At 42.9% G+C, this 27,959-nt stretch overlaps 1 protein-coding gene across 6 annotated transcripts; it reads right to left on the bottom strand.

Moving 5' to 3' along the window:
* Positions 1 to 64: 64 nt before the first annotated feature.
* B4GALT4 (beta-1,4-galactosyltransferase 4) lies at positions 65 to 27,919 on the bottom strand. 6 transcript variants are annotated; one of them, XM_047875940.1, is made up of 8 exons: positions 27,847 to 27,866; positions 24,239 to 24,351; positions 17,648 to 18,044; positions 14,383 to 14,615; positions 11,918 to 12,105; positions 6,960 to 7,082; positions 4,572 to 4,676; positions 65 to 1,042 (listed from the first exon to the last, which is right to left on the bottom strand). In XM_047875940.1, the coding sequence occupies exons 3-8, from the start codon at positions 17,898 to 17,900 to the stop codon at positions 910 to 912; spliced, it is 1,035 nt and encodes a 344-aa protein (XP_047731896.1). In that variant the 5' UTR covers positions 17,901 to 18,044; positions 24,239 to 24,351; positions 27,847 to 27,866; the 3' UTR covers positions 65 to 909. The 6 variants fall into 6 exon arrangements, with proteins under 6 accessions (XP_047731896.1, XP_047731898.1, XP_047731894.1 ...); XM_047875942.1 differs by lacking the exon at positions 27,847 to 27,866 and adding an exon at positions 27,745 to 27,763; XM_047875938.1 differs by lacking the exon at positions 27,847 to 27,866 and adding an exon at positions 27,530 to 27,730.
* Positions 27,920 to 27,959: the final 40 nt, after the last annotated feature.

Raw genomic sequence — 27,959 nt, 5'->3', positions numbered from 1 at the left:
GATACTGAAATAAACACATCTACAGGCCTCAAACAAGAGTGACAAACCAAGACTAGGCACCAAAAGCTTTTCCATATTTTACTACAGAGGTACTTTCGATCTATTCTGAGTTAATATGTAATTTGTAAACAGCTAATTCATATCCTACACGTACAAAATCATTTTTACAAAAATACTTTAAAAACTAGTAGATAATGTGTTCCCTGCTGGGCTATTCCTGGGAAGACATGTCTGGGCAGGTGACCCCCAGGACAGGGAGCAGCAGCAGTGACCAGCACAACTGTGGCTGCTTCTCCATCACTGTCCTCCTCCCAGCCATTCATCCTCAAGTTCACCGCATCTTGATTCTTCACCTCTCTCCTCTCTTCTGCGGCCTTCTTCCCACCTGGGGCCCAGCTCTTCAGAGGAGCGTGCAGGATAAATGAGTAACAGGTAGACTTCTTCGTACCTTTCTACCACAGACGAGAACAATTCTGGTTCTCTGAGACATTCAGCAATCCTATTTCCTGTGGGCTTTCTTAGCCCAAACTTAAATATCCTTCAATCCAAGTTCTCAAGTAGCTAGGCTTCATGGTATTCTTTGAATAGTCCTTTTATACTCAGTCCTTCGAGTATCTGTATTACAAGATTTAACCCTCAGGGGGAAAACAACCAAGAAAGCTGTCTTCTTCCAATTGCTTTACATCCCGTATTACTTGGAGCTCTGCTAAGAAAATACAAAAAGAAAAAGTTCAGCTCAATAATTAGCTGCAACGAGTTCTTAATGTGTGCTACTAGTCCAAAAATTATTGGTCTCTAGCCCAAAATTATTGCAATAAAATATTCAGTTCTTCCGAATGTGTCTAGTCCAAAATTACTGCAATAAAATATTCAGTTCTTCCGAATGTCACCAGAAGATCCAAGGTCACATTATGCACCAGACCAGAAATCCACCGTGATGTTGGTATATAAAGGATTATAATCCACAGAGAGTAATTTATAAATACAACTAGTCAACCCATCTGTTCTCCAGACTTGTGACACCTGATGTAAGAGCTTCATCCTAAAGATAAAAAGAACAGTGTAAATGGTAATGCAAGAATTTAACATATATTTCCATTGCTTTTTGCCCTGTCCCCAAATTTGACAAAAACATCTTTGTCAATTATCGTACCATCTGGATTTCCTGCTGCAAAAAGTTAATTTTCCCCATCTAAAGTAACAGGACACCAATGATAGCCATGTGTTCACGTGTCAGACCTCATGTTAAGACCCTAGGGGCCCATGATGGGAAGAGTCAATGCACCCAGTCTACAGGACAGAAGGACGCACAAGTAACATGGACACAATGCAATACGCACCATCCATTGCTAACAGGTCCTTGGCTAAGCTTCAGGGTGTCTATGAATCCTCCCATAGTGCTGTCTGTAGGCAGGAGGGTACACACCTCTCCTAAGAGTCTCAAACAAAATCAGGATATATGTAGAAGAGGATGAATGAAGCAGAACCTGACTTCGTGAAGGAGTCTGGGGAGGGGGCGCGGAGAAAGTAGACAGGACTGAGGCTTAGGAGAAAGGTGCAGGAAAGGACAACCAGGCAGGGTCATCATCCCATGCAAGATGCAGAGACATGCAAAGCAGCAGGATGCGCTTCAAGAAGCAGCAGCAATTGCATGGCTGGAGCCCAGGGATGTGGGGAGTGAAGCAGGTGGTGAGCTGAATTGGTCTCTAGGATTTTGGGGTGAAAAGCAAAACGTTTTGGTGACAGTATCAATGTGGACAGAGATCAGAAACACAATGAGCTAAGTAAGGTCAGAGAAAAATAATACAGTATGATTTCACTTGTATGAAATTGAAAAATACATAAAACTAAACAATCTTTTTCACAGGGATACACACCAAAAACAACAACAACAACAACAACAACAACAACAACAACAAAGAAACAGCAGAAATAACGATCATTATCACAAGTAATAATCACAAAAATTCAGGAAAGCGTGACCTCTTGGGTTGGGGGAAGGAAATGGGTATGGGGGGGGTGGGTCACAGGTAACAAATATAATTTGGGTGGTGGGCACTACCACTGTTCATGGTACCAAGAATCTTCACACTTTTCAGATAGTTTGTAAGTATTATTTTGCATCTATTCCATAATTAATTTTTTTTTTAATGTAAAGAGAAAAATGCACCTCTATGGACAAAGACTAGAAAGACACATGGAAAACAGAAGTAGCTGTTTTGTTAAAGTTGCAGATTCTAACACATGGGCTAAAAACCTTCTTTTTTTTAATTTTTATTTTTTTTTAATTTAAATCCAAGGTAGTTAACATATAGTGTAATAATGATTCCAGGAGAATTCATTGATTCATCACTTATATACAACACCCAGTGCTCATCCTAACAAGTGCCCTCCTTAATGCCCACCACCCATTTAGCCCACCCCACCCCCCACCCAACGCCCTGCCAACAACCCTCAGCTTGTTCTCTGTTTTTTTTTTTATTTAAAAAAATTTTTTTTTTTCAACGTTTATTTATTTTTGGGACAGAGAGAGACAGAGCATGAACGGCGGAGGGGCAGAGAGAGAGGGAGACACAGAATTGGAAACAGGCTCCAGGCTCTGAGCCATCAGCCCAGAGCCTGACGCGGGGCTCGAACTCACGGACCGCGAGATCATGACCTGGCTGAAGTTGGATGCTTAACCGACTGCGCCACCCAGGCGCCCCTTGTTCTCTGTTTTTAAGAGTCTCTTATGGTTTGTCTCTCTCTGTTTTTATACTATTTTTGCTCCCCTTATGTTCATCTGTTTTGTATCTTAAATTCCATATATGAATGAAATCATATTTGTCTTTCTCTGACTGACTTATTTCACTTAGCATAATACACCCAAGTTCCACTAAAAGCCTTTTAATATTGTTTTAAAGTATAAGCTCTAACAAAGCCCTATAATATTTTAATACTGTTTTTTTAATGTTTATTATTTATTTTTGAGACAGAGACCGAGTGTAAGCGAGGGATGGACAGAGAGAGAGGAAGACACAGAATCCGAAGCAGGTTCCAGGCTCTGAGCTGTCAGCACAGAGCCCGACACGGGGCTCGAACCCACAAACCATGAGATCATGACCTGAGCTGCAGTCAGATGCTTAACTGACTAAGCCACCCAGTCACCCCTAATATTGTTTTAAAATGTAGAAGAAAATATCAGAACAAAGAACTGTAGATTCTTCAACTACAGTCCCATAAAGAACTGGCTTATCTGTCGGGTTCCTGGGTGAAAGGTCTAATTCCTGGGGCAAGAAAAGTATATGGTAAGCCTAGAACAGCTCATCACATAGGAGCACAGGTAAGGGAGCTCTCAAAACTAGTGTAGTTATGTCAAAGGACTCAGGAGTCAGCCTGAAGAAGATTGCACTTGCCAACAATGAGATAAACTGAGCATTGAAAAGAATATTAACTACATCCTGAAGGATGCTAGGGAACATCAAGTCATCATTTTGAAAAATGAAAAATCAGCACTGATTCTTTCCCTTTATCTGCCTTTTCTATAAGAACCATACCTTGGCATACTCAAACAGATGAAGGCAAGGCCTTCTTTGCAGAAAAAATCTATCTAATAAATGCAGAAGGCATGATAGAATATCAGAATTTTGTGATTCCCAATGGAATAATAAATATATTCAATGAGCACCGATGGCTGATAAAATCATCAGGTGAAAGACTGATGGGGAATCTGGTTGGGACTGATAGCACCTAAATCCACAGATCAATCTTAATATCACAAAGACCCAACAAGCCATCATATCTTCCAGTTGTGATACAAGAAGAGAGATGTGACATCATTGATGAAGTGTTCTAACCCTGAATAGTAGTGCACTCTATTCAAGCCTCCAGATCTAACTCCCAGCTTACAAGGGAATGTAGAGGTCAGAGGCACATATGAAGTTATACCACCAGGATGCAAGTCACAAAATCCACAAGGTATGAAATTGCAGGAGACAAATGACCTGATTTGTTCAACAAATAAAATGCAGCAGACAAAAGGTAGTAGAGAGGTAATCTACAGACTGAGAGATTTCAGAGAGATCGTCCAAATGCAATGTGTGGATTCTGTCTAGATTCTGATGTGAATAAACCAACGGTTAAGGGAAAAGAAATTATGAGATGATCAAGGAAATCCAAACACTAAGTGGATATTTGATGATATTAAAGAAGTACTGTTAATTTCATTTTAGGTATACTGGTTTTCATTTTAGGTATACCGGTTTCTTTAAGACTTCTTATATTTAAGGATACATACTGAAGCATTTACACAGGATATGCTGTGATATCAGATTTGCTCCTAAATAATCTAGCGGGGGAGGAGGAAAAAGCAGGAGAAGGGAGAGAGGATGTGAGTTGGTAACTGTCGCAGCTAGGAATGGGGCACATGAGGGTTCCATATACCACTCCCTCTACTTTTGTGTCTGTTTGAAAACTGCCTTAATAAAAAGCTTTGAACAAAAGAAACTGGCTCATCTGATTGAATTCAGCAGACCTCACTGACAGAAGAAACTAAGCAGGTAGCCTGCCAGCCATATGAATCCAGGACTTACCGTTCTATATTCACCTCATTGCCTCTGTCTCTAGTGTGGAAGATCATTGTATATTTACCCACATTAGGCATTGGCCGGATTATTTTCATTCTATGAAGCTCAACCCTAGAAGAATAATAGAAGTGTTTTTTAAAAAAAAGTCTATCCCACTTCATCTACCATTAGATACTTAAGAAGAATCATTTGCAAAAATTTACATATATGTACACACACACACAGTCGCACAGAGCTTATTAGGATATTAGAATATTAAAATTAAGATATTAAAAAAAGCAATCTTTTAACATCCGGCCTCAGGCGGCAAGTATATAAAAGAATCACATTTAACATTTATTATTGGGGTAAAAGGAGAGGTGTCAATTTATAGTTTGTCATTTTCTAAAACACCTCAGGAAACTTTTATGTTCAAGTCATTGGTTTATTCACAGTTATTAGTCAAGAACGACTCTGGAGGGGCGCCTGGGTGGCGCAGTCGGTTAAGTGTCCGACTTCAGCCAGGTCACGATCTCACGGTCCGTGAGTTCGAGCCCCGCGTCAGGCTCTGGGCTGATGGCTCAGAGCCTGGAGCCTGTTTCTGATTCTGTGTCTCCCTCTCTCTCTGCCCCTCCCCCGTTCATGCTCTGTCTGTCTCTGTCCCAAAAATAAAAAATAAACATTGAAAAAAAAAGAACGACTCTGGAGACCACGATGTTCTTCTCAAATGAAAGCAAAACCGGGGTCTCCCCCTTGCCTTGAAGCTGAGGAGGATCAAGAAGATAGTGAAGTCACATAATACACGCAAGATTCTATTAGTCATCCCATCTGGACAGTGAAATGATTTGGGGAACATGAGGGATACTGTTTACCTCTAGTCCTTGCTACTCTTGCCCAGAAATCTATCAGGTTTACTTCATAAGCCACAGCCACACAGGCTGCCAATGGGCCGGGCCTTAAAGTACTGATGCCCATCACTATGACCATTCCTATGGAGCCTGTGGTGAGGGAAATCCATTCTCTCCTGCCAGAAACATTCCAGAGACTCTCAGCCGAGACATGGAAGCAAGACCAACATGGAGCCCTGGCTCCTTCACACTAAAGCACTGGGGCAGTTCTGGCAGTCACACATCTATTACTTCAGAACCCCAGCTAAGAAATGTCCTTCATAGGGGCACCTGGATGGCTCAGTCGGTTAAGCATCCGACTTCAGCTCAGGTCATGATTTCACGGCTCATGAGTTCGAGCCCCGTGTCGGGACTCTGTGCTGACAGCTCAGGGCCTGGAGCCTGCTTCTGCTTCTGTCTCCCTCTCTCTCTGCCCCTAACCCACTCGCATTCTGTCTCTATCTCAAAAATAACGAAACATTAAAAAATAAAATAAAAAAGAAATGTCCTTTCTAAGAGGCAACAGTAGGAGGAAAGAGGGTCTCCCAATAGCCCCCAAAGCCTTATTATTAGAAGTCTGAAGATACTCGCCTCAATTGAGGCTATTGAATACTTATTCTTGGGAGCTAGGGATAAGATTGGGTCACAAAACCCAAGTTTGGCAGGGAGGGGGGAGCTGAGAGAAGAGTCCAGACATACTCCCTTTGAGCCCCCAGAGCAGAAAGTAGTGCAAGAGAGCCTGAGGGTAATGCCAGCAGCCCTGAGTCTGGCTGGGGTGTCAGGCCAGCAGTTGCTCCCAGTGTGGGGGGCTGGCTAATGCATAAGGGTGAAAGGGAATCTTGGTCTGATCCTGGGTGTGCCACTCCTCACAGGCTGTTGGCATTCTCTGCTCTGGAAATTGAGAACTGTGCCAGGATTCCCTGGTGTCTGGTCAAAAGCACAGGCTTACAGGAGTGTCTGGGTGGCTCAGTTGGTTAAGCATCAGACTTTGGCCTAGGTCATGATCTTGTAGTTCCCGAGTTCGAGCCCCGCATCAGGCTCTGAGCTGACAGCTGTTGCAGACTCTGTGTCTCCCTCTCTCTCTTTGCCCCTCCCCCACTCAGGGTCTGTCTCTCTCTCTCTCTCTCTCTCTCAAAAGTAAATAAACATTAAAAAAAAAAAAAAGCTACAGGCTTACAATAGGCTCTCTGGCCACTTTCCTCAAATTGCAGTTTTGCAGAGTTCTGGACCCTGTCTCTGTAAGTAATACCCACCAAGTCCGCAGAAACCCCCATCAACACTTCTGGTCTCTAAACACCCGCAGAAACAAACGACCCTCCATCATTTCTGAACTGCCAATGGTGAACGGCAATTTGGGCCATCCTGCCCTCCCCCTGCCCCCTGCCCCCTGCCCCCTTTTGAGCCGGACTCCACGGCCTTATGACCTGCTGGACTGGCATCTAGAGGAACTATCCACAAATGAGGGTTTCCAGAGCCACCACTGATAGACAGCAGAGCCCCATGAAGGGGACCTATCCCTGTTGTTCACCTGAGTCTGAGGTCATCGTCTTCGCCTCCCCATCCCCAGTAGTTGTTAGAGAATCCATTCACCTTGAAAAATTGCTCTCTGCTTAGGGCAGTAACACCCCCAAAATATCCGTTGTAACGTAACCTGGAGCAAAAGAGAGGAGAGAGAAGGTAACATTAGCACAAGGCCGTCTGTTCTCCACACACTCTTCAGAAATCTCTATTTCAGGCCTGGCATTCTAGGAACAGTCTGAGGACCATGCACTTTCATCCATCCACCCCTACTTGACATCCACCTCCCCCAACGTTCCTGGCCTTCCCTGTCTGCCCTTCTTTCCTGTCGACGTAAGTGCTCACGTCTGCTCACTAAGCAAAGTGCTATCCACCTGTTACTGTGAATGTTTGTGTGTGGAGGTCTACAGAGGTACCTGTAAATGTGCAGCACGACATCAGGGTGAACAACAGATTTCATCTCACGTGCCAATCCAGTGAATAGTAATGGCTGCCAAGGACACGGGGTTAAGAAGGATTCTGAGGCAGCCTCCAGGTTCAGCATGAATGAATGCCATAATGAATATACTGTTTTTTTACTTTTACTTTTTTTTTTTTTTTTTTGGTGGGGGTCAGGTAGAGAGGACACAGCTCCTGCACACACTTTGTATACAAACTCCACTTCTGTGCATGCAAATCTCCATCTCATTGCGTGGTGGAGAAGCCAAGGCACCTCAACAATCCTGAGGTTTCTGGCTTGGGTAACAAGGTAGATGATACAGTCTTTAAAAAAAAAAAAAATAGAGGGGCGCCTGGGTGGCTCAGTCGGTTAAGCATCCGACTTCGGCTCAGGTCATGATCTCACGGTGTGTGGGTTCGAGCCCCACATTGGGCTCTGTGCTGACAGCTCAGAGCCTGGAGCCTGCTTTGGATTCTGTGTCTCCCTTTTTCTCTGCCCCTCCCCCACTTATGCTCTGTCTCTCTGTCTCTCAAAAATAAAGAAACGTAAAAAAAAAAGTTAAAAAAAAAAGAGTACACAGAACAATAAGAGGAAGACAGTGAATTATGTTTTGGATAAGCTGAATTTGAGATACCCCTAGTGCTTTTGCTAGTGGGCAAAAGGATATAGGGTTCAAGTTCAAAAGAGAAGAGTGGCTACAGATACGGCTTTGGAACTAAGATGTCAAGAGGCAGTAGCTGAAGGGGCAGGAGTAGGAGACATGGCCTGAAGACAACATAGTAGGTGATAAGAGAGCACAGAATGGAGCTATGTGGATACGATAAGAAAAAGGGAAGGGAGAAGAGGTCAAGAAGGACCTTGAGAGGTCAGAGAGCACCTCCCAGTCATACAGACTCTTATGGATTATTTGCACACAAATTAGCATATCTGAGAAATAAAGATAACCCCTGAATATCACACTGTAACAATTCAGAAATGCAAATGAGGGCAGCTTAATAACTTAGATGTTACTAAATAAAAAGATATGAATATATGGAGAATTTCTAACTTTAATTAACTTCACTTCAAAGTATTCCAGGACCAATTAAATATTTCTGCTTTGCAGGGCACCTGGGCGACTCAGTAGGTTAAGCATCCAACCCTTGATTTTGGCTCAGGTCATGGTCTCACATTTGTGAGATAGAGCCCCACATCGGGCTCTGCGCTATCAGCAGATAGCTAGGGATTCTGTCTCTCCCTCTGTCTCTTATCTCCCTCCCCTGCTTGCACTCTCTCTCAAAATAAATAAAAATAAACTTTAAAAAACAAACAAAAGTAAAGATCAATAAACACATAGGCATTGCTATCTAACAGGTGGAGTCAGTCCCAAAAGCCAATTTGTAATTCAGCTATTTCTATGTTCTGAGTATAGATGGGGAGGCCCTGTTTAACCCACAGGGGAATAGATTTACTTATAACCCCTCAACCTAAAATTCTAGAAAATGGTATTACAACAACCTAAAGTAAACAAAAGGAATGCAGGGCTCAGAAGGCAGCTGTTACTGGCCAAGACACCCACTGCAGTGACTTGAAGCCATGGCCACTGGACTCTGACAAGGAATTAAGGACCTGAGACCAGCAGCTTCATCAGGACACTGAGCAGCATCAGTGCCCAGGCACAACCTGCCAAGCACCAACAATGGGTCACCAGAAGAGAACCAGCATCACTGATTTGGGAGTGATATATTAAATAACCACTATCCATTGTGTGCAAAACAGCTGGCTAGATGCTGTAACAGGTAGGCCCTGCCCTCAAAGAGCTTATAGTCTAACACAAGAGGCAAACTTCATCAGCATTCTGAGGAAGGAGATGCCATGCATCAGGGGGCCGGCAGGTGGGTCTGGGAGGATTCAGATAGGTAGGAAAATGGTGGTCAGAACTCCATGAGGAAAAGTGGAGAGAGACACAAAGGAGGGCTGTCTGGGAGCACCCAGAAAGCAGTGTAGATGCAGTGGGAGGTACCGTAAGAAAGGTTTAAGGAACTCTTAGTTTCCCAGGTGTTTCTTAGACGGCTAATGTCTACGTGTTTATTGATCTTTGCTTTTGGTTTTTCTTCTTACCAGGAAAAGCTTAAATATTAAATTGGCCTTGGAACAGTTTTTTTTTTTAAAGGGCTGTAAGGCCCAACGGTAGGGAAAACATAGTCATAAAATAACAGTAGAGTCCTTGAAGAAAGCAGGCAGGTACCAAAGGAATTCTTGGCAGTAAAATTTCCCACAGGCTGGTCCAGGGCTTCATCACTGATCCATAGTCAGTAGGATAAACAAGATTTATCTCTGGCCTCATCAGAGTCTGAGACAGTTAGGGCAAATTACTTCAAGTTCTTCCCTCTACAGGGTAAAAACTTCTTGTACTTCTCCTCATGGGGCTGTGGTAACAATGACTAAAGCTAAAGTGGGTGGGGTTTTAAGCTCTGTGACTCAGTGAAACGTAGTGACCAGCAGGGAGAAGACACTTAGCTACCTTCAACCCCACCTGCCCTCCAGGCAACTAGAGGGGCTTTGCCCAAAGTAACAAAGGTAAGAAGTAGGTAAGCGGAGATAAGAGCAATTCCTACATTACTTGCACTCACCTCTCTCTGGCCCCAGAAGATGAGCGGTTTACATGATTCATATAAAGAAGTAGAAAAATGTAAATAACAAACAACCAGGACCAGAGGAAAACTTAAATCAGAACAGAAGATTAACATGGGAAATATATTAGAACTCTGATCTACAGATAGATTCTTCTCTCAGCTTCTGAAAGAAAGCCATGGGTTTGGCTCAGAACTTCTTACATCCAGATCAGAAGAGAAGACACATTCAATCACCTGATTCCTATTAAGAAAACCCTGCCAGTTACTCAAAGACGACAAAGGCTCTCTGATATCTAGTTATAAAAGAAATGTCTGGCCAGTTACAAGAACAAACCAAAACATCAAGATTCATACAAGGGCTGTTTTTAGAGTAAGTAGCATCTGATTGTGGCACTGAAGTTTTGCTGAAAATTTATTTCCAGCAGAAAAGCCCAAGAATTCAGATTCTTGAGGTCTGGCTTAAAAAAAAGAAATCTAGAATCCCAACAGAAAGTCTTTAAACAATCCCGTGTAGCTACACTCTGAAATAAACAACGAAAACAATCTTGTGTGATTATAATGTCTTATCACAGATGTTCAGAAAGAATTGGACCCTAAGAAAGGGTCAAAGTACAGGTATTCTGTGTTATATACATGGTGATAGCTTATTAATTTTACGCATATGGTTGACATGCTTCTGAAAATGCCAAGGTACCCCGACATAATAAGCTGCTTTCTTCCATGCAGAGGTGGCTCTAGGAGACCAGAAAACAAAATGTCCAGGTAAGAATCAGGATATAATTCCTCAAAGGAAAAAAATCCTGTGATTCTCTTCCAGACCCCTCCCCTGCCCTCTGGCCCCACTATCCCTGCCTAATTCAGGCATCTCCTCTCCCAGCTTCTCCCCTCTGCCTTGCTCCACTCAATACACTAAAGGCCAGCAATGAGCTTTTTCTCCTGTCATTCTTCAGCTCTAACCATGTGTCAGATGCCCCCCAGTCCCTTCCACAGGAAATCCAACTTCCTCAGCAGACTGAACGAGGCCTGCATAATCTGCCTACCCTCATCTCTTGCCTCTCCTCCCTCCACCATCCCAGACATTCATTTTCCAGCCCAAATGAACTACCTGCGTTTTCCCCCAAAACCACGCCATGTTCTCTCTTGCTTCCACGTCTTGGAAGCTGGGAAATTCCCACTGTTGCACAAGATGAAGGTGCCATGTTCTCTGGGGAAGAGCTTTAGACCCTTCCGTAAGTGTTTCTTAAAGACCTTGTGTGCTCACCCATTGTGGCTTATTCTAGGCATTTGTTTATATCCCAAGTGTCACACAGGGCTTGGGTTCAAAGTCAGTAAGGCTGAACAGAAGCTATGTGTCTGCTCAGAGGTGGAGGGGATGGAAACGAAGATAGAAATGATGGTGTCTAAGCAATTCTCACAGTGGTTGTGAGAGTGAGGAACTTGTCCTGGGTGTCCTGCCCCTGAACAGACTACTCAGTGGATATGCCCTTCCCCACTCTCTCTCAGAACCCTGGGAAGATGTCACAGTCTGAAAAGAAGAGTCAGTTTCACAACAGAGGCCTAAACGTTGACCGAAGGGGCATGCTCTTGTTGCCTGCTAGAAGGGGAAGTCAGGGACACCTACTCAGTGTGGACTTGCTTGTGAAAGCTGCACCATGGGGGCGCCGTGGGTGGGGCTGGCCCTCATTTGCAATGCCTGGATTGCCTTCCCTATCCTGTTCTTTCCCTTCCTCTTTCATCCTCTGCCAGGGTTGGTATAATTCCTGTTTTGAAGTCTAAGTGATACGTCCTGGACCATTTTTCCTGTTCTTTATTTTTCTATAATAGTCTGGACACTACGCCCCCCACAGCTTTGATGACAACAGAGCAAGTTTCTCCGCCTACGCAAGCCCTGGGCAGAGCCACCATACCGCTTACCTGTACCCAGTGCTGTTCCGGCCAACCACCAGATGCTTGGGCTGCTCCTCACACTTATAAATGTTCAAGTCGTTCTCGGGGACCAGGTCCACATCGTGGAAAATAAAGCAGTCCCAGTTTTCATCCTTGAGAGCTTCTAGATAGCCCACATTCAAGAGTTTGGCTCGATTAAACTTTTTACTTCCAGCCTATAGATACAGAAATTAAAACTTGAAAAGCTCCAGAGATAAGGTTTCACACCATGCCTCTCTTCAGTTCGGAGGCAAGAGCTGGAATTATTCTTTCCAAAGCACAAGAATATACTTGTGACATGAAGATCTAACAGAGTAGATGTGATCATAAAAGACCACTTGCTTGTGTGTTTGTGTTTTTTTTTCATATACACTTACATTCTAAAAGCTATAAACATGCCTTGAAATGGACAGTTGCTGCTTAATGCGTATAGAGTTTCAGTTTTGCAAGGTGAGTAATTTCTAGAGAGTGCTTACACAATACTGTGAATATACTTCACACTACTGAACTGTATGCTTAGAAACAGTTAAGATGCACTTTTAGTGACTGTGAACCTGGGGAGATTCTGGCAGGGTGTCAGATTTCACTGTTCTCCCAGCCCATCAACCTTGCCTTGAAGCCCCTCAATAAAATGGTTTGATCCAAAAAAAAAAAAAAAAAAAAAAGTTAAGATACTAAATTTCATGTATATTTCACCACAATTTTTTAAAAGGTCATACTTTTAAAATACAAATAAAAATAACTCAAAAAAATTTTTAAAAACATATATTTATTCCACATAAAACCATAAACCTTCTTACATGGTAGTCATGCCAATTACCATCATTGCTTTACTGTTTAACTTCTAGCTAATCCAATCTTACCCTATGTAACAAATTTGCACTAAGCTTCTAAGAGACACAGCTTGCCAGAAAAAAAAAAACAAAAAAACAAGAAATCTGGACCTATAAACAGAAGTTATTGGGGTGAGGGGTGGCTCAGTCAGTTAAGCGTCCAACTTCAGCTGAGGTCATGATCTCACGGTCCGTGAGTTCGAGCCCCGCGTTGGGCTATGTGCTGACCGCTCAGAGCCTGGAGCCCGTTTCAGATTCTTTGTCTCCTTCTCTCTGCCCCTCCCCTGCTCACACTCTGTCTCTCTCACTCTCAAAAATAAACAAACATTAACATTTAATGGCAGAAGGTAATCCTCATAGTGACCTCATGGAAAGGGATTCATCACTGGGTAAGAAGAGAACACAATTCAAACAATAATATGAACAAAGCTATGTAGTATGAAAAAGATTTTACGGAATTAATTTTTTATGGCAATTTGGATCAAATTCCTTATGAATAAATTCCAGTTTAATAAACAGTTTATCACAACAGAAGTACAGGCAATTCTCAAGTTACCACAGTATTTTCCTGAAAAGAATAACAAAGCACACATATTTTTTCTAGTCACAAAATACTATACATTGGGGGTTGCTGTCCTGAGTAAGGATGGAGAATGACTAACAATGTTAAAAAGAAAAATAAGTATAAACCAATAGTAACATTTTGTTTCAAATCGTAAAAAATGGCCCCTGGTTATTAGAAAGTATACATTGGAGAACTGCATCTTGATTTGTCGAAAGTTGTCCTAAAACAAATACTGCTGGTTATAAAATGCAGTTAATGATTTTGAATATGAAGCATGCAGTTAATGATTTTGCATTCTTGTCATCTGTAAGGATTTGAGGGGAAATTATTTGGATGGTCTGGGACAATTTGGGGGAGCTAGACACGGATATTTAAGTGGATATCTTTTTTTTTTTTCAATAAACATTAATACCAAATACAGGCATCTTTCATCAGCCACTCTACTTAGAGCTAAATTCTTCAAAAGCAACCTACACTTATCACTTACTGTATACCTACTAAATTGTCCTCTGGAAGCCTAATACATGAGTCGAGAAAGTGAAAATGAAACATAAAATGTTTTATATAATAAAAGTTATAGTCAGAAAGGAGGAAACAGTCCTAGAACTCCATGGCTATTAACCCAGTAATCTGTAGGATCCCCTGCCTAGATCCCCACTGAATAGCGATGCTCAATAATGAAAAATTCCAGCATCTCATCGTGCAGTGTATAGCAGCTGCAGGAGGAAATATAAGGTAAATCTCAGGAGAAAATCTTTGGGCAGTCATTGGCTAACACAGAAGGGCTCACACAGACAAAAATAAAACAAACCAGACTTCCTCCAGAAGTTCACATCAGAGGCAGTAAAATTCCCAGCACTTAGTCTGATTATTCCACACTCTGAGACAAGAATTTCCTTTACTCCTTTAATGGATAAATGAGGTAGGAGACCTTTTCTTTGGTGACAGTTTGGTGCTCTTTTTACCTAAGATACCCAGAGGGCCAAGTCCCTTGGTCTCTCCTCACAGAGAGGAGGACTGGGAGGGCAGAGCCTGGGTGTGCCCCCCACACTCACCTGGTGGATGACGTAGATGCCATAGTCCAGCTGCTGCCTCTGCAAGAAGGGATGGAGGTGTTCAAGCAGGTACAGCAGGTGTTTCTCTCGGTTCCGGTGTGGAATGAGGATGGCGACCCGCTGGGAAGCCCTACATTCCTCGGGGTGATACCGGCCTCTGTGCACTTTGGGATTTTTTGCCTCCACTTCTTCCAGAGTGAGATCTGGTTTGAAAATGAGCTTGTTTTGGCCCCCTACAATAAAAACAGGACACAGGAAAGAACGGTAGCTGTCTCATCAAGGGCTGATAGGATTATATGAGCACTGACCTAAAGCCCTTAGAACATTGCCCAGCACACAGTGAGGACCATGAGTGTCAGCTTTTATTATTATTACTTTAAAGCCTCTTTTGGTCATGAACTATAACCAGAGTCATGTGACCCAGAGTATTTTCTGCAAAAGCAAGTAAATAACATATGAGAGCATTCTCTTGTGGTGGGGTAACCAACTCTGGGTCTGTGATTCATCTGTATGGAGGAGATGCATTCTGTCCCACTGACCATGGTCAAGAGCCAAGATCAGGGCTAGACTGAATAACTTCAAATTTGCTCGATCCCCTTTTCCTTCTCAAAATTAAAACTCAAGAGCATTCCATGGAATCAAGCTCATGGTCAAGGCCATTTTCCCATTCTTTCCATGAGCTCCTGGGAGCTATCCTAGCTCCCTGAAGGTAAAAATCATGAAAGGAAATAGCAACTAGCCTCCTGCCTAACCCAGCAGTAACATGTATGTGCAACATCACAATTCTCCCATTGTGCGTGGTAGCAGACATCCCAGTGGAGCATTTGCTCAGTGAGTCTGGACACAGCCAACTAGATGAAACCCAGTGCCACCCATGGGAACCGACCTCATGCAAGGCTTTACAGATCAGGCTGAAGACACTGACCCTCCTCCTCAATCTGAATTAACAGGGAATACTGACTGGTAAGAGAAGAGGCAGAGCTTTGGATAGAGAACTCTGCCACGCTTTTTTTTAACTCCATATATACTGGCCAGGCCATAACATCTCAAGATGCTTGCATGTTGTGCCGTCCTCTCCTGAACAAAGCAGTCACAGTCCCCTCCAATGTGTAAGTCACCATGCCTTGCTCCATGTGACCACTGCTGTCCTGGCCACGGCTGCTTAGACCAGGCTCCAGTGTCCGTGAAGTGGCTGAAAGACTCGGCCCAACGGCACCAAGGGCAAATAACTGCTTCTAGCCACCTACAGACAATAGCCAGCCTCTAGGAAAGAGTCTTTCCTGAAGGTGTGACGCATGGAGTTGGCAGGCAGAAATGCCCTAAAAACAAACAGTAAGAAAGGGAGTGACGTGAAAGGCAAGCTACCAGAGCAGCTGCCAGGCCGTAGAGCAGCCAGAAGATGATGGTGTGGCTGTTGAGATGGTTTCCCATGTAGCCTGTTATCAAGCCCCACCATGTGAGTTAACCCACGCCTCTATTCTTGGCCCCTGAAAGAGCCCCATGCGACAAGTCTGATATAAGCTAGTCCCCTTGCTCACTTTCTCATTGTCTTAACTTTTCAGGTTCCCTACCCTTCTAGAGCCTGCTTCCATTCACTATTAGTCTCCCTACCACTCCCTTGGTATCTTCTCCAATTTTGTTTCTTCTTGGGTCACTAATGGCCCATGTTACTTCATCACTACTTATGTCACCTTCTTAATCCAGGTACTTCCTCAGTATTATGTCATGGCCCATGTATTTTTATGAAAACTTTAATTGCTTAAATATGTTATGAGGATTTTGAACAAGGGAGACAGTATAGTCAGATGTGTAGTTCAATGCCTCATTTTCCTATCTCAACTTGTGTAACTTGTGAGCAGAACAATTTCCCTCAGGTAATCAGGAGTGATATTTTGGCTGTTCCATGACTGAGTAAAGAGAAGCAGTATGCCAGTAGAAACACAGCACAAGGCTGTGATTCAGTGAGGAAAGAGAGTCTGCAGGTTTCGTTCATCTAAGAGCAAGAAGCCACCCCACAGGGGGCTACTTCAGTGTATGTACTTTTCTGAGACAGAAGGAATCTCAACTGGATTTTTGATGAACAAACAGGAATCCACCAGGCAGACAGAGATTGAGGAAAGGCATTCTGGAAAGAGGAAACAGTATAAGGCTCAGAGGAGTATCTGGAGAACTACAAGTGCTTTGATGTTCTGGAGAATCAGAGGTCTCATAGAATCTTTGTGGATTATATCTAATATCGCTGTGGAGCTTTTCCTCTCTAATCAATGTGTTCCACAGAACCAATTTACCATTAATTTATTTTTTATTATTATTTTTTTAATGTTTATTTACTTTTGAGAGAGAGAGAGAGGCAGAGTGCAAGCAGGGCAGAAAGAGAGGAAGACATAGAATCCCAACTAGGCTCCAGGCTCTGAGCTGTCAGCACAGAGCCCAATGCCAGGCCTGAATCCACGAAACACGAGTTCATGACCTGAACTGAAGTTGGACGCTTAACCGACTGAGCCACCCAGGCACCCAAACCAATTTACTGTTAATTTAAACTGAAAGGCAAGACATCAAAGGGGAATCAGAACATACAATATATTTAAGAAATAAACACTAAAGATGACATTGAAAAACCTACTCAGTCCTGTCCCTTGACTGCATACTTCTGACCATGGGAATGCTAACAGATGTGACATGAGTGGATTTCTCCACCTGTGCCCTTATGTCCTGTGGATGCCAGGAGAAGGACATCCTCAGGCGAGCTCATTGGTCTCAGGTGGAAAAGGTAAGACATATGGAGCAGAGCCACCAGCCTAAATCAATGCACCCCCCAGTTCATCTGGCAGACTTGTGAACGAAATACATGCCTGTGGATGTGAGACTTCTGTGGCTTGATAATAAAATTGAGTATGCTCGTATAATGGAAAACTATACATCAGCAATATAGACACATCTCACAAACATACTGTTGAACAACAAAAGCCAGACACAAAAGATTACACATCGTGTTTCTAATTATGTAAAGCTTAAAAACAGGAAAAATCTAATGGATGGTGTTAGAATCTTAAAGTAAGGGTCATGACTGAAAGAAGCATGAGAACTCCCAGGGTTCCAGAAGGATTCCAGTTCTTAATTTAACATACTGATGACACAGGTATATTCATTTTGTGAAACTTAACCAAGTTGTACACTTCTGATTTTTATGCTTTTCTGTATCTATAAATGTGATATTTAACTAAGAAGTTTACATAGCACTTGAAAAAAAGAAAAAAAAACTTACTGAGGTATGGAGAAACAGAAGGGCAATTGTTGAGGTCTGCTTCTTTCATGGATGCTTCCTGAGTCAGAGTTTTTCCCTTCCCCCAGACTAGGACCTTGTTGAAATTGGCCATGAAATCCTTTGCTTTTGGAATCTCTTGAATAGCACCCACAAAGTAGTTACTGGTGGCCCACCCAAGCACTGTCAGGCATAAGAGAAAAAGCAACAGTAACCGGAACTTGTAGGAAAGGTGGAAAGTTATGAAGAAGCCCATGTCTGTTATTACGTGAAGATTATGTCTCTTTCCACTTCACTGCAGGGGAAGCTTCGAGTTCAACTCTTGTAATCTGATGACAAACTTGGTGACAACTGAAGATGCAATGCCTGCTTTTGTTCAGTAATTCCGCTCCAACAATCTCTGGAAGGCAATCACAAAGACATGTTGTTTCACATGGAAATCCTATCCTGAATGATTCACGTCAGTGCAAACTGAAAACCTATTCCCAGTGGATCTTGACTAACAGGAATGGGAACTCTCCAATGAGGGGTTTGAGATCAGAAAATCGGATTTCAGAGGTCGAAGGTTCCAACCAGCTATACATCCCAGGAGTTACCACCCAGGCTGTCTGTCACCCAAGAGGAAAAGGCATTTCCAGATGTCGCACAGGAGGAGAGGGCAAAGAGGAAGCTGTGAAAGCCTCCTCAGTACGGAGTCGGGCACGACCCAAAATACAGCTCCCCAATTTTTTCTTTAGTGGCCCCTTCCTAGCACAGCTTTAAAAGACGGTTAGCAACATGTAAAAATCTTGTATTTTGACTCAAAGAGAAAATAAGGAGAAAGACAAAAGCTCTTCTCTGTGACAGCTAGAAAAACACGTTCCTCAACAACAGGCATTAAAGTCCAGGATGTTGCAGCTATAAATGTTACATTCACAACGAGGCACTGGCACAGGGCACATCCCAACAGGTGAGGGTGAGGGCAAGAAACATAAGAGAAGGCCAAGACAGGAGCTCAGTAATCTGTAAGACGAACAGGTGAAACTACAGTGCAGTGTTTAAGATCAGTGGTTTGGATTTAGGCAGAAACTACAGCTCCACCACATATCAGACATGACACCTCAAGTCAGTCACTTGACTAACTTCAGTCTCCTTACCTGTAAAATCAGGATAAAAACAGTACCTCCCTGGAGAGGTTACTGTATGACTGAACGGCCTAATGTATTAATACATAAAGTGTAGCCCATGCCTGACACACAGCGAGTGCCAACTACGTGCTGACCACCACTGTTGTTATTGTCCTGTTACTTACATAAAGTGACTCTAAGGATGGCCAACAGGTGGGCACACTGGTGGCTGCCCCAAGCACCACTCTATCATACTGTATTTCTCACTGCCAGCTGAGGAACTGCCATTCTTCACGAGCATGTGGTGGAATAGTGTGAACTCACTTCTGAAAGGTCACTATCCTCTCCATTCTTGACAAAAATCCAGTTTCTGAAGCCACAAAGCTGATGGCCCACTCTGGACCATGTGAACACATTAAGGTGATGAAGGCTACTTGGCAAGTCCCCCAAGGACACAGCCAGCAATCCCTCCCTCCCACATGTTCTCTGCATTGCCAAAACCACATCTGCCCTCAAATTCTAAGTGTGCTATCAGAAGGGGATAGAAAATGCTAAAGCCACGGCAGCGATAATCTCCACAGCCAAAAATGCCCTCAGTTAAATGGATAGTTAAATGGAGACCAAAATATTTTCTGTGCCAAGTAATAACATGAAAACAAGTATGATCAAATCTTAAATAAAAGAAAAACAGAAATAAACTGTACATGTGTAGGATTACCACTCAAACTACAGAAATAAAACTCCAGAGAGAAATATTAGCCAAAAGCTAACGAGAACTGCATGAAGAGTAGGGATTAGCCAAGGGTACTTTTTTCTATTTTTGGAATTTTGTATGATATACTTCTGCCCTTTTATAGTGAAAATTTAGTTGTTGAATTTTGTCTGTTTTTTAAAATTAGACATAGGGATCCCTAGGTGGTAATTCAATGTGAAAAATAAAAACAAAACAATCTTAGCACCTCTTGAGATAGTCCCCTAGTTACTAAAGGGTAGAATTCCAAAAATTTAGCTCTAGGTTAGTTTGAAGGCAACCCAGAAAGCATTTCTCTCTAGATTCAATGTTATAAATGAGGATTAGATTGAGTCAAGCCACAAATGAGATTTGACTCAGGAAGCAACTAAACACTATGGCCTGTGTTTAGGGTCTTGTGAAGGCATCATAAGAAATGATGCCGAAGGCAGTAATAACAGCTAATAAGAGTGATTGATTTGCGCATCTACTCTATGGCACGCGCTGAAGTGAAATCATTTGTATTAACTTACTTTGCCTCTCAACTTTGCAAGGTAAGAATCACTAGTCTCATTTTATAGAGGAGAAAAATGAAGGGAGATTAAGGAACATGCCCTCGACCACACAATTAGTAAGTGGTGGAGCTGGGGTCTGAACCCGCAAGGCCAGGCCCAAAGCCTACCTCTGACACACCCTTCACATAGGCATTTCGATCTCTTTCCTCATCTAGGTACCTGGGTGCACCCAACACAAACCCTTAGAATATGCAGGATTCCCTTTGGCAGCCCCTCTCTCTGTCAGCCTCCTGTCCCTTTCCTTGGGACTGTGTTGGCATGGCTTTCTGTATCTGTTAAGTCTACAGGTTCCTGGGGCCAATCAGACAACATTTTGGGGACTCAACTATAGGAGGCTTAACTGCTAGAATTGGCAATAGTGGTTTTTTAAAGTTTTGGTTTTTTTTTTTTTAATTCCAGTGAACATACTGTGTAATATTAGTTTCAGGTATACAATACAGCGATTCAACACTTCCATCTCAATCTTGGAAAATTTAGACTGAGAACACTGCTCTTCTAAAAGCTGCTTATGGAGGGATGGCCCCCTGACAAGCCAAGAGATTTCTGATCACAGAGGTACTATAGTGTTAGAAGCAGAAAGGAGCAGAAAGCACACAAGTCTAGCACCCCCTCCTTTTACAGAGGGAGGAAGAGTGGTTTAGAGAGATTTAAAACCTACCCAAGCAGTGGCAAGCTGGGAATAATCGCAGACTAACATAGCTCAACTGCAGCCTACAGAATTTGTCCAAAGATAAGAAATTTATTACAAAAGCAAGGAACCATTCTTAATGATTACTTCATAATTAGCCCTTCACTGCTAACTCCATTTCTTAAGACATCGATCTAGTTAAAAATAATCACTTCCCCTTTTTCCCAAGCCTTAGTGCTATCCTCAAACCAACTGTACAGGGAGCCAGCACGAAGGAAGCTCAAGTGTGAGGTCTCCTTGGTACCTGGGAGTAAACATCTGAAGTGTGAAGGGTCTCTAACACTGGTCCAAAGATCTTTCAAGAGAGATCTCCTGCCCACCCTGCTTATCAGCTGAGTGACTGAGGGCAACCCTTCTCAACAACTTTATCAAGCTATTAAACATAAAGATATATATGTACTTATCTTAAAATGTTGCTATAAGAATTTAATGAGATGTTGCACCCAAACACACCTGGTACATTCCCAGGAACGTAATAGTTATCAATCAAATCTATTTACCAATGTGATTTATGCTCAAATTTTATCAGGGTGCCAAGCAACATAATGTTAAATTTGGAATTACATTATGAAGTCCAGATAATTTTCCATTTCTCTGCAACTTATTTTTCTTTTAATCTTTTTTAACATTTATTTATTATTGAGAGACAGAGAGTGAGCATGGGAGGAGCAGAGAGAAGGAGAGACACAGAATCTGAAGCAGGCTCCAGGCTCTGAGCTGTCAGCACAGAGCCTGACTTGGGGCTCGAACTCACAAACCGCGAGATCATGACCTGAGCTAAAGTCAGACGCTCAACCGACTGAGCCACCCAGGCACCCCTATTTTTCTTTTAATGGGTAATATATTACCTTTATGATTTAAACAAATCATGATTTTTAAAAGCAAGTTCTTTCTAGGGCAGGTAACTCTGGGTTAATGTTTAGGGAACTGTCATTAGACTGGACTTATTTATAATAACATTAAGTAATTGACAGACCTTGAACCTACCCTTGAAAAGTTTCCTTTTTCAATCAAAAAACAGACAGGAAAATCATGACTGTAGACAATAAATTCAGGTAACGTGAAAGAAGTTATTTTAGGGCAAGACTCTAGAAGTCTGTCTTATAGTTCAAAATGATGAGGCTTTCAAAACTGGTTTTTCCTCCCTCTCAATTCAACCAGTCTTTTCTGAGCATCGGCTATTTTCAGGCATAGTGCTAGGCACTAAGGGGAGAAAAGGGAATTAAGGTATAGTCCTTGCACTTAGAGTTTATTTCAATCCTTTCTTAAATTTCAATGAGTCTTTTTTTTTTTAATTTTTTTTTCAACGTTTTTATTTTATTTTTGGGACAGAGAGAGACAGAGCATGAACGGGGGAGGGGCAGAGAGAGAGGGAGACACAGAATCGGAAACAGGCTCCAGGCTCTGAGCCATCAGCCCAGAGCCCGACACGGGGCTCGAACTCACGGACCGCGAGATCGTGACCTGGCTGAAGTCGGACGCTTAACCGACTGCGCCACCCAGGCACCCCAAAGTCTTTTGTTTTAAAATATGCCAGCCCCACCCCTGAAAATGGAGGAATAGATGAAATAAGATTGGCAAAATATTGAGATGTATTGAATTAGCTGATAGGTACCCAAGGGTTCATTTTGCTTTCCTCTCTACTTTTGTGTATGCTTGAACTTTTCCATAATAATGAAAGAAAAAATCTGGCAAGGAAGATAAGCTATAACTAAAGATAAATCAGCATTTATGCTAGGTATCATTTTTGGAGAATCTCTACACATACAAATCTCTGCACCACAGGGGATGGAGGGAGAATACTAGGTGCAGTCCACAAATATTTACTAAACATTTATGCACCAGAAGAAAGGGTGTGGTCTTCATTCAGCAGCCAAGAGTGCCAAGTCAGAGTTCTAAACCCAGCTGTTTTCCAAACCCATCAGGTCGTCCTTTAAGCACAGAGCCTCTCAGGGCACGGCCCCAGGCACATGATCCTACTCCCATAGGCCTCTCTGGAGCAGCAGCAGGGGAAAGGCTGGTACTATGCTACTCGTTTTGCTCTCGCAGAGTTCCTGAGAGCTGAGTGTCTGCACACATGTTGTCCTACCTTCTTTGGGCCTCTGGTATTCGTTCTTCTATTTATAGCTCCCTTACCTGGCTGCTAAGTGATCGCTGCCCAGACCCTGAAGAAGCAATGATTCCCGGGGTTGGGGGTAAGGATGGGATAGGAATGATGACAGCCACTTACAAGCACAAGCCATTTAAACTCAGAGCCTGAGCCCCTAATTGTAAGCTCCAAAATTGTAAGCATTTAAGCAAGAAAATGATGATGGCATTGCATGTTAACCCACAGAATACAATGAAGAGTCCACAGTGATACAAATGATCAAATAAACAAATGGGAGGAAAAAGGGCAGCTCTTTCTTATAGGAAACTCTCAATTAATAAGGAAGCAGGAGGTAGAAAAAAATCACTAGGCAAACACCACTGCAACAACTGCTGCAGACAAGATCCATCAATGAGAATTAAAATTAGTGGATGAAAAGTTGAGGATAAACAGAGTTTGCATAGTCTCAAGTATCTCCCCCAAGATAATTATTAGTTGCAAAGAGAAAGACAATAACTTCACAGCAGAGTAACATAGATTTCACCCTAAGTGATCAGGTTTAGTATCATCAGTGTTAAGACCTATCAACCTCATGAATCAGTGATATATTGAACTCCACAAAATAACCAGTACTCTCCAAAAGGGTCAAGATAATGAAGGACAAGGAAAAACTGAGAAACTATCTCAGATGGAAAAGACAAAGGAAAAATAACTAAATGCAATGTAGATCCTGGATAGACTATGGGAACAACAAAAAATTATTAGCAGGAAAATTGATGAAATCCAAATAAAATCTGTAGTCTAGTTAATAGTACTGATAATTGAACCATGGTTATGTAATGGTCTAATATTAGGGGAGGTTGAGTGATTTCTCTGTACCATTTTTGCAACTCCTCTCTAAGTCTAAAATTAATTGAAAATTAAAAGTTAAAATTTTTAAAGTCAGAGACTGAGCAAAACCCAAGTCAATATACAGCAGTTAAGTTAACTTAATTCTCAAAGAGAACCATTGTTTTTTGTATTCCTGGACCTCAAAATGACCTGACACATAGCAGGTGCTGAATTTGGTAAATAATCAGTGACCTTCTAGAGTATACTAGTTGAAATACATAAGGACATACCATAATCCCAGGCTACTACTAAAAACAGATGAGAAGGCAGGAGGAGAAGGAAAAATAAAGATTAATAAAGAAGAGAAAAAATTAAATGGGTCTCAAATTCCATTTGGGGAATGTTTTAAAAACTGAAAAAGGCTCACCCCCATGCTGGCTCCCCTTAGGTAACTAACACCAACACTCTTCTAAGAGTAATGAGCCCCATCTCTAATAAATGGCACTTCCTCTCGGTCATGCCCACCGCCTTCTGCTCCTCTGCCATTGAGTATTCAAAAGCAGTGCCTCTCTCACCTGATTCTGAAAGGAATTGCTGCTTAGACCATCCCTTCCATCCGGAATTCACAGAGCACACAGGAGCAGTGTCTCGCACTCTAGGCAAGAGCTTCCAGATGGTCCTGCAATAACTGTTTCACGGTAAGAGTCACCACAAAACAATCAGGAAACAAGCAGTAAATTTAACTAGCAAAGGACTGATGTTGTTTTATATAGTAAATGTTATACAGCATAACAGAGTCTGTAAGAATTTCTGATGGGGGCTTTGAATGGAGATTCATTGTGTATGTCTGTGTCAAGTTCAGGTATCCCAGAGAACCCTGCAGGGGGGTCAGTCAGAGTTCCCTTTCTGCAGTCCTTAGGGGCACACCAATGAGAAGGTTTGAGAAGGCCTAAGGTGGTGGAAAAAACAAAGGCTCTGAAGTCACAATGAGCTGAGTTCAAATCCTGTTACCAGATGCATGAATGGCTTTCGGCAAATGACCTAAATTTCTGAGTCTGTTTTGCTATTTATTTAAAAAGCATGTTTAATACATGGTTCCAGGAATGCCTCTTACCAAATATGGCGGGGAATGTTAAAATTGAAGATTGCTGGGCCCTGCTCCAGAGCTAATGGGTCAGAACAGCTGGGCCTGGGACTCAGGAAAATGATTTTTTTTTAATTCAAAAATTGTTTTAATGTTTATTTTTGAGAGAGAGAGAGAGAGACAGAGAGAGAGAGAGAGCGCGCGCATGCACAGGTTGGGGAGGGGCAGAGAGAGAGAGTGGGAGACACAGAACATGAAGCAGGCTCCAGGCTCTGAGCTGTCAGCACAGAGCCCAATGCTTGGCTTGAACCATGGACCACGAGATCATGACCTGAGCCAAAGTCAGCTGCTTAATTAACCGACTAAGCCACCCAGCCCCCGGGAAAATGAATTTTTAACAAGTTCCCCAAGTGACTCTTCTACCTATTAAAATTTGAGAACCACTGAAATAAGAGAATGAACCTAGAAGGCAATAGATCCTTTACAAATGTTAATTTTCCTTCTAGTGAGGAAAAGTAGTGAGAAGATATGTGAAAATGAGATTTTAAAATGCATTTGAATAGCTTTTAACTCCATCACTTTATTCTAAGGAAATAATCAGAAATGCAGACCACAATATTCAAGCCCACATTATACAAATAAACAAAAATTGAAAAGAATTAGAATGTTAACGATATAGAGCTGATTTAATTAATTATGGTAACTCCATATGCCAAAACATATGCTTTTATAAAAAGGTGTTTAAAAAACTTAACTACATGCGAAGGTGCTCATGATAGCAAACTGGAAAAAAAAAAACCAGAATATAAAAATGTACACAGAATACAATTCCAGTTATTCTCTAAATGTATGGTGTGCATTTGTCTTTTACATATACATACATATATATATATTACACATACACATATATGTGTACATGTGTGTGTGTGTTTGTGTCAGAAAGAATGACTGGTGGTTGTTTGTTAATTATAGGATTTGGGAAATTGTTTTTTCCCATATGTTCTAATTGTTCTAAAATGGGGTTTTTGTGGGGTGCCTAGGTGGCTCAGTCGGCTAAGTGTCCAACTTGGGCTCAGGTCATGACTCACAGTTCGAACCCTGCATCAGGCTCTGTGCTGACAGCTTGGAGCCTGGAGCCTGTTTCAGATTCTCTGTCTCCCGTTCTCTCTTCCCCTCCCCCATTCATGCTCTCTCTCTCTCCAAAATAAATAAATAAATAAACAAACATCAAAAACTTAAAAAATAAATTAAGTGGGGTTTTTGTGATCAGAAACATTTTTTTTCTAATACAATGACTATATAGATTTCCTTCAAAATACATTAATATTTATAGGTAACACAATAGATAGATAGTTGTACAAGACACAAGACTGTAACCTTCAGCTCTATAAGTTTGGCAGCATTCACATAACTTTTAAGGAAATCTGTTCTAAAGAGGCCCCAACAAGCCCAAATCTGAAAGAAAAAACTCAGAGGCTGTCAATAATTCTCAGTGCCACAAGAAAATCCTGTGATCTCTGTTTGAAATTCCTATCCCTAGGCTCTACTCCCAGAGATTTTTATTTCAAAGGTCTAAGTGAGGTCAGGGCATCCATATTCCATATTTTCAATAGGAACTTAGGTATGTTTGAGAAACCACTGTCCCTTGACGACTTAAAAAAGAGAACAAACCCGCCACTGACTTGCTTTTGATGTTTCCACTCTGAATAAAAGATCTTCAAAGAAATGATTAGTGCTCAGATCATTTGCATGCATCTCTGGAAAAAGCACCCATTATTATTAGCTCAGTTTAAAGTAGATACTAAACACTTATTTGATGTGGCACATAAAACACAATATCAGAGCTAGTTTTACTGCCCCCCCCCAAGATTATGTGGTCAAACAGGTCAATATTTCTAACAGATGTTTCTAATCTGATCAAGGCATAGATCCTCTCTCCCAATAATGCACAATGACAGGAACCTGAACATTTTTGCAATTTCGTGGGGGTTAAAGGCCAACCAGAAAATAAAATTCCAAAAAGATAAACTATGGTCCAATCAAGCATTATCTCCTCGCCCTAGAGTCACATTCCAGAACTCCTGCCCAGCCCTCCGGCCTAGGATAGCCTTCTCCCCCTCTTTTTAAGCTCAGTCTCTTAACCTGGACCCTGAATAATACTGATGGCTGGACTTTCTTGCATCCCTAACATGTTACCTTCCTTTAAATTAAAAAAATTTAGAAATTAACACACACACACACACACACACACACACACACCTCCTGAACCCTCGAATTACTATCTTCTTGCTCCTCCTTTTGATCACCAAAGGGCTGCAAAGCGCTTCCTGAGCCCTGGCCACCGTCCCCATCCCTCTCCCACTCTTGAACACTATGCAACCCAGCGCACACCCACTTTGTTTGTAAATGCTCTCCAAGGCTAGCAATCCAAAGGCCTTTTCTCAGTCCCAATCCTCCTAGACTTTTCTATTCTTTTCAAACTAGAGACAGCCTTTATCTTCTAATGGAAGCCCATCAACAGACACTGATCGACAGACGGGGGATGGCCTGAGAGCCCACTCCGGGCAGGCGTCTCTGAAGTACTTTAAAAGCCAGGTGACTCTCACAACTCTCCGGCGCCAGCAGGCCGCAGGCTGGGATCAGCTGATCGGTTTCCTAGGAGAAACCCAGGGAGCGAGGGCTCTAAGGAGGAAGGGGCTTTCTCACGTTGATGTGCCCGCGGGGAAAGAGGTGCTGGGGGACGACCCCAGATTCGTGAGACCACCCCTGAACCTCTCCCTACCTGGCAGCATCTGGCCCGGCTTCCCCGCCGGCAGCAGAGGGAGCGTCACAGAGGTGCTCGCACCTGAGCCGGTGCCTCCCGCCAGGCTCGGCCTCCGCAGGCCCCCTGGCCGACCTCACCGCTCGGACTCGGGCAGGACCGCCCCACCGAGCCAGGCCGCGCCGCGCTGCGCTGCGCCCGCCCCACCGCGCGCCCAGACCCAAAGCGGTACCCACCCCGGTGCGCCCCACGGCGGTGCCCACCAGGAGCCCGCCGCTGCCCTCCGCACCGGACTGCGCGTCCCGGGCGCCTGCGGAGCCAAGGCCCGGCGCACTCACCCTAGACGCGGCCGCGGCCAGCACCGCCGGGAGAAGGGGAGGAGGCATGAGGGCCCATGGGGACCGCCCCCGCCACCCCAGAGGAGGTTCCCGAGCGCAGGCTCCGCCCCCCC

This window comes from Prionailurus viverrinus, chromosome C2 (assembly GCF_022837055.1).
Source record: "Prionailurus viverrinus isolate Anna chromosome C2, UM_Priviv_1.0, whole genome shotgun sequence".
Lineage (NCBI taxonomy): Eukaryota > Metazoa > Chordata > Mammalia > Carnivora > Felidae > Prionailurus > Prionailurus viverrinus.
This window is presented reverse-complemented; position numbering and strand designations above follow the sequence as displayed.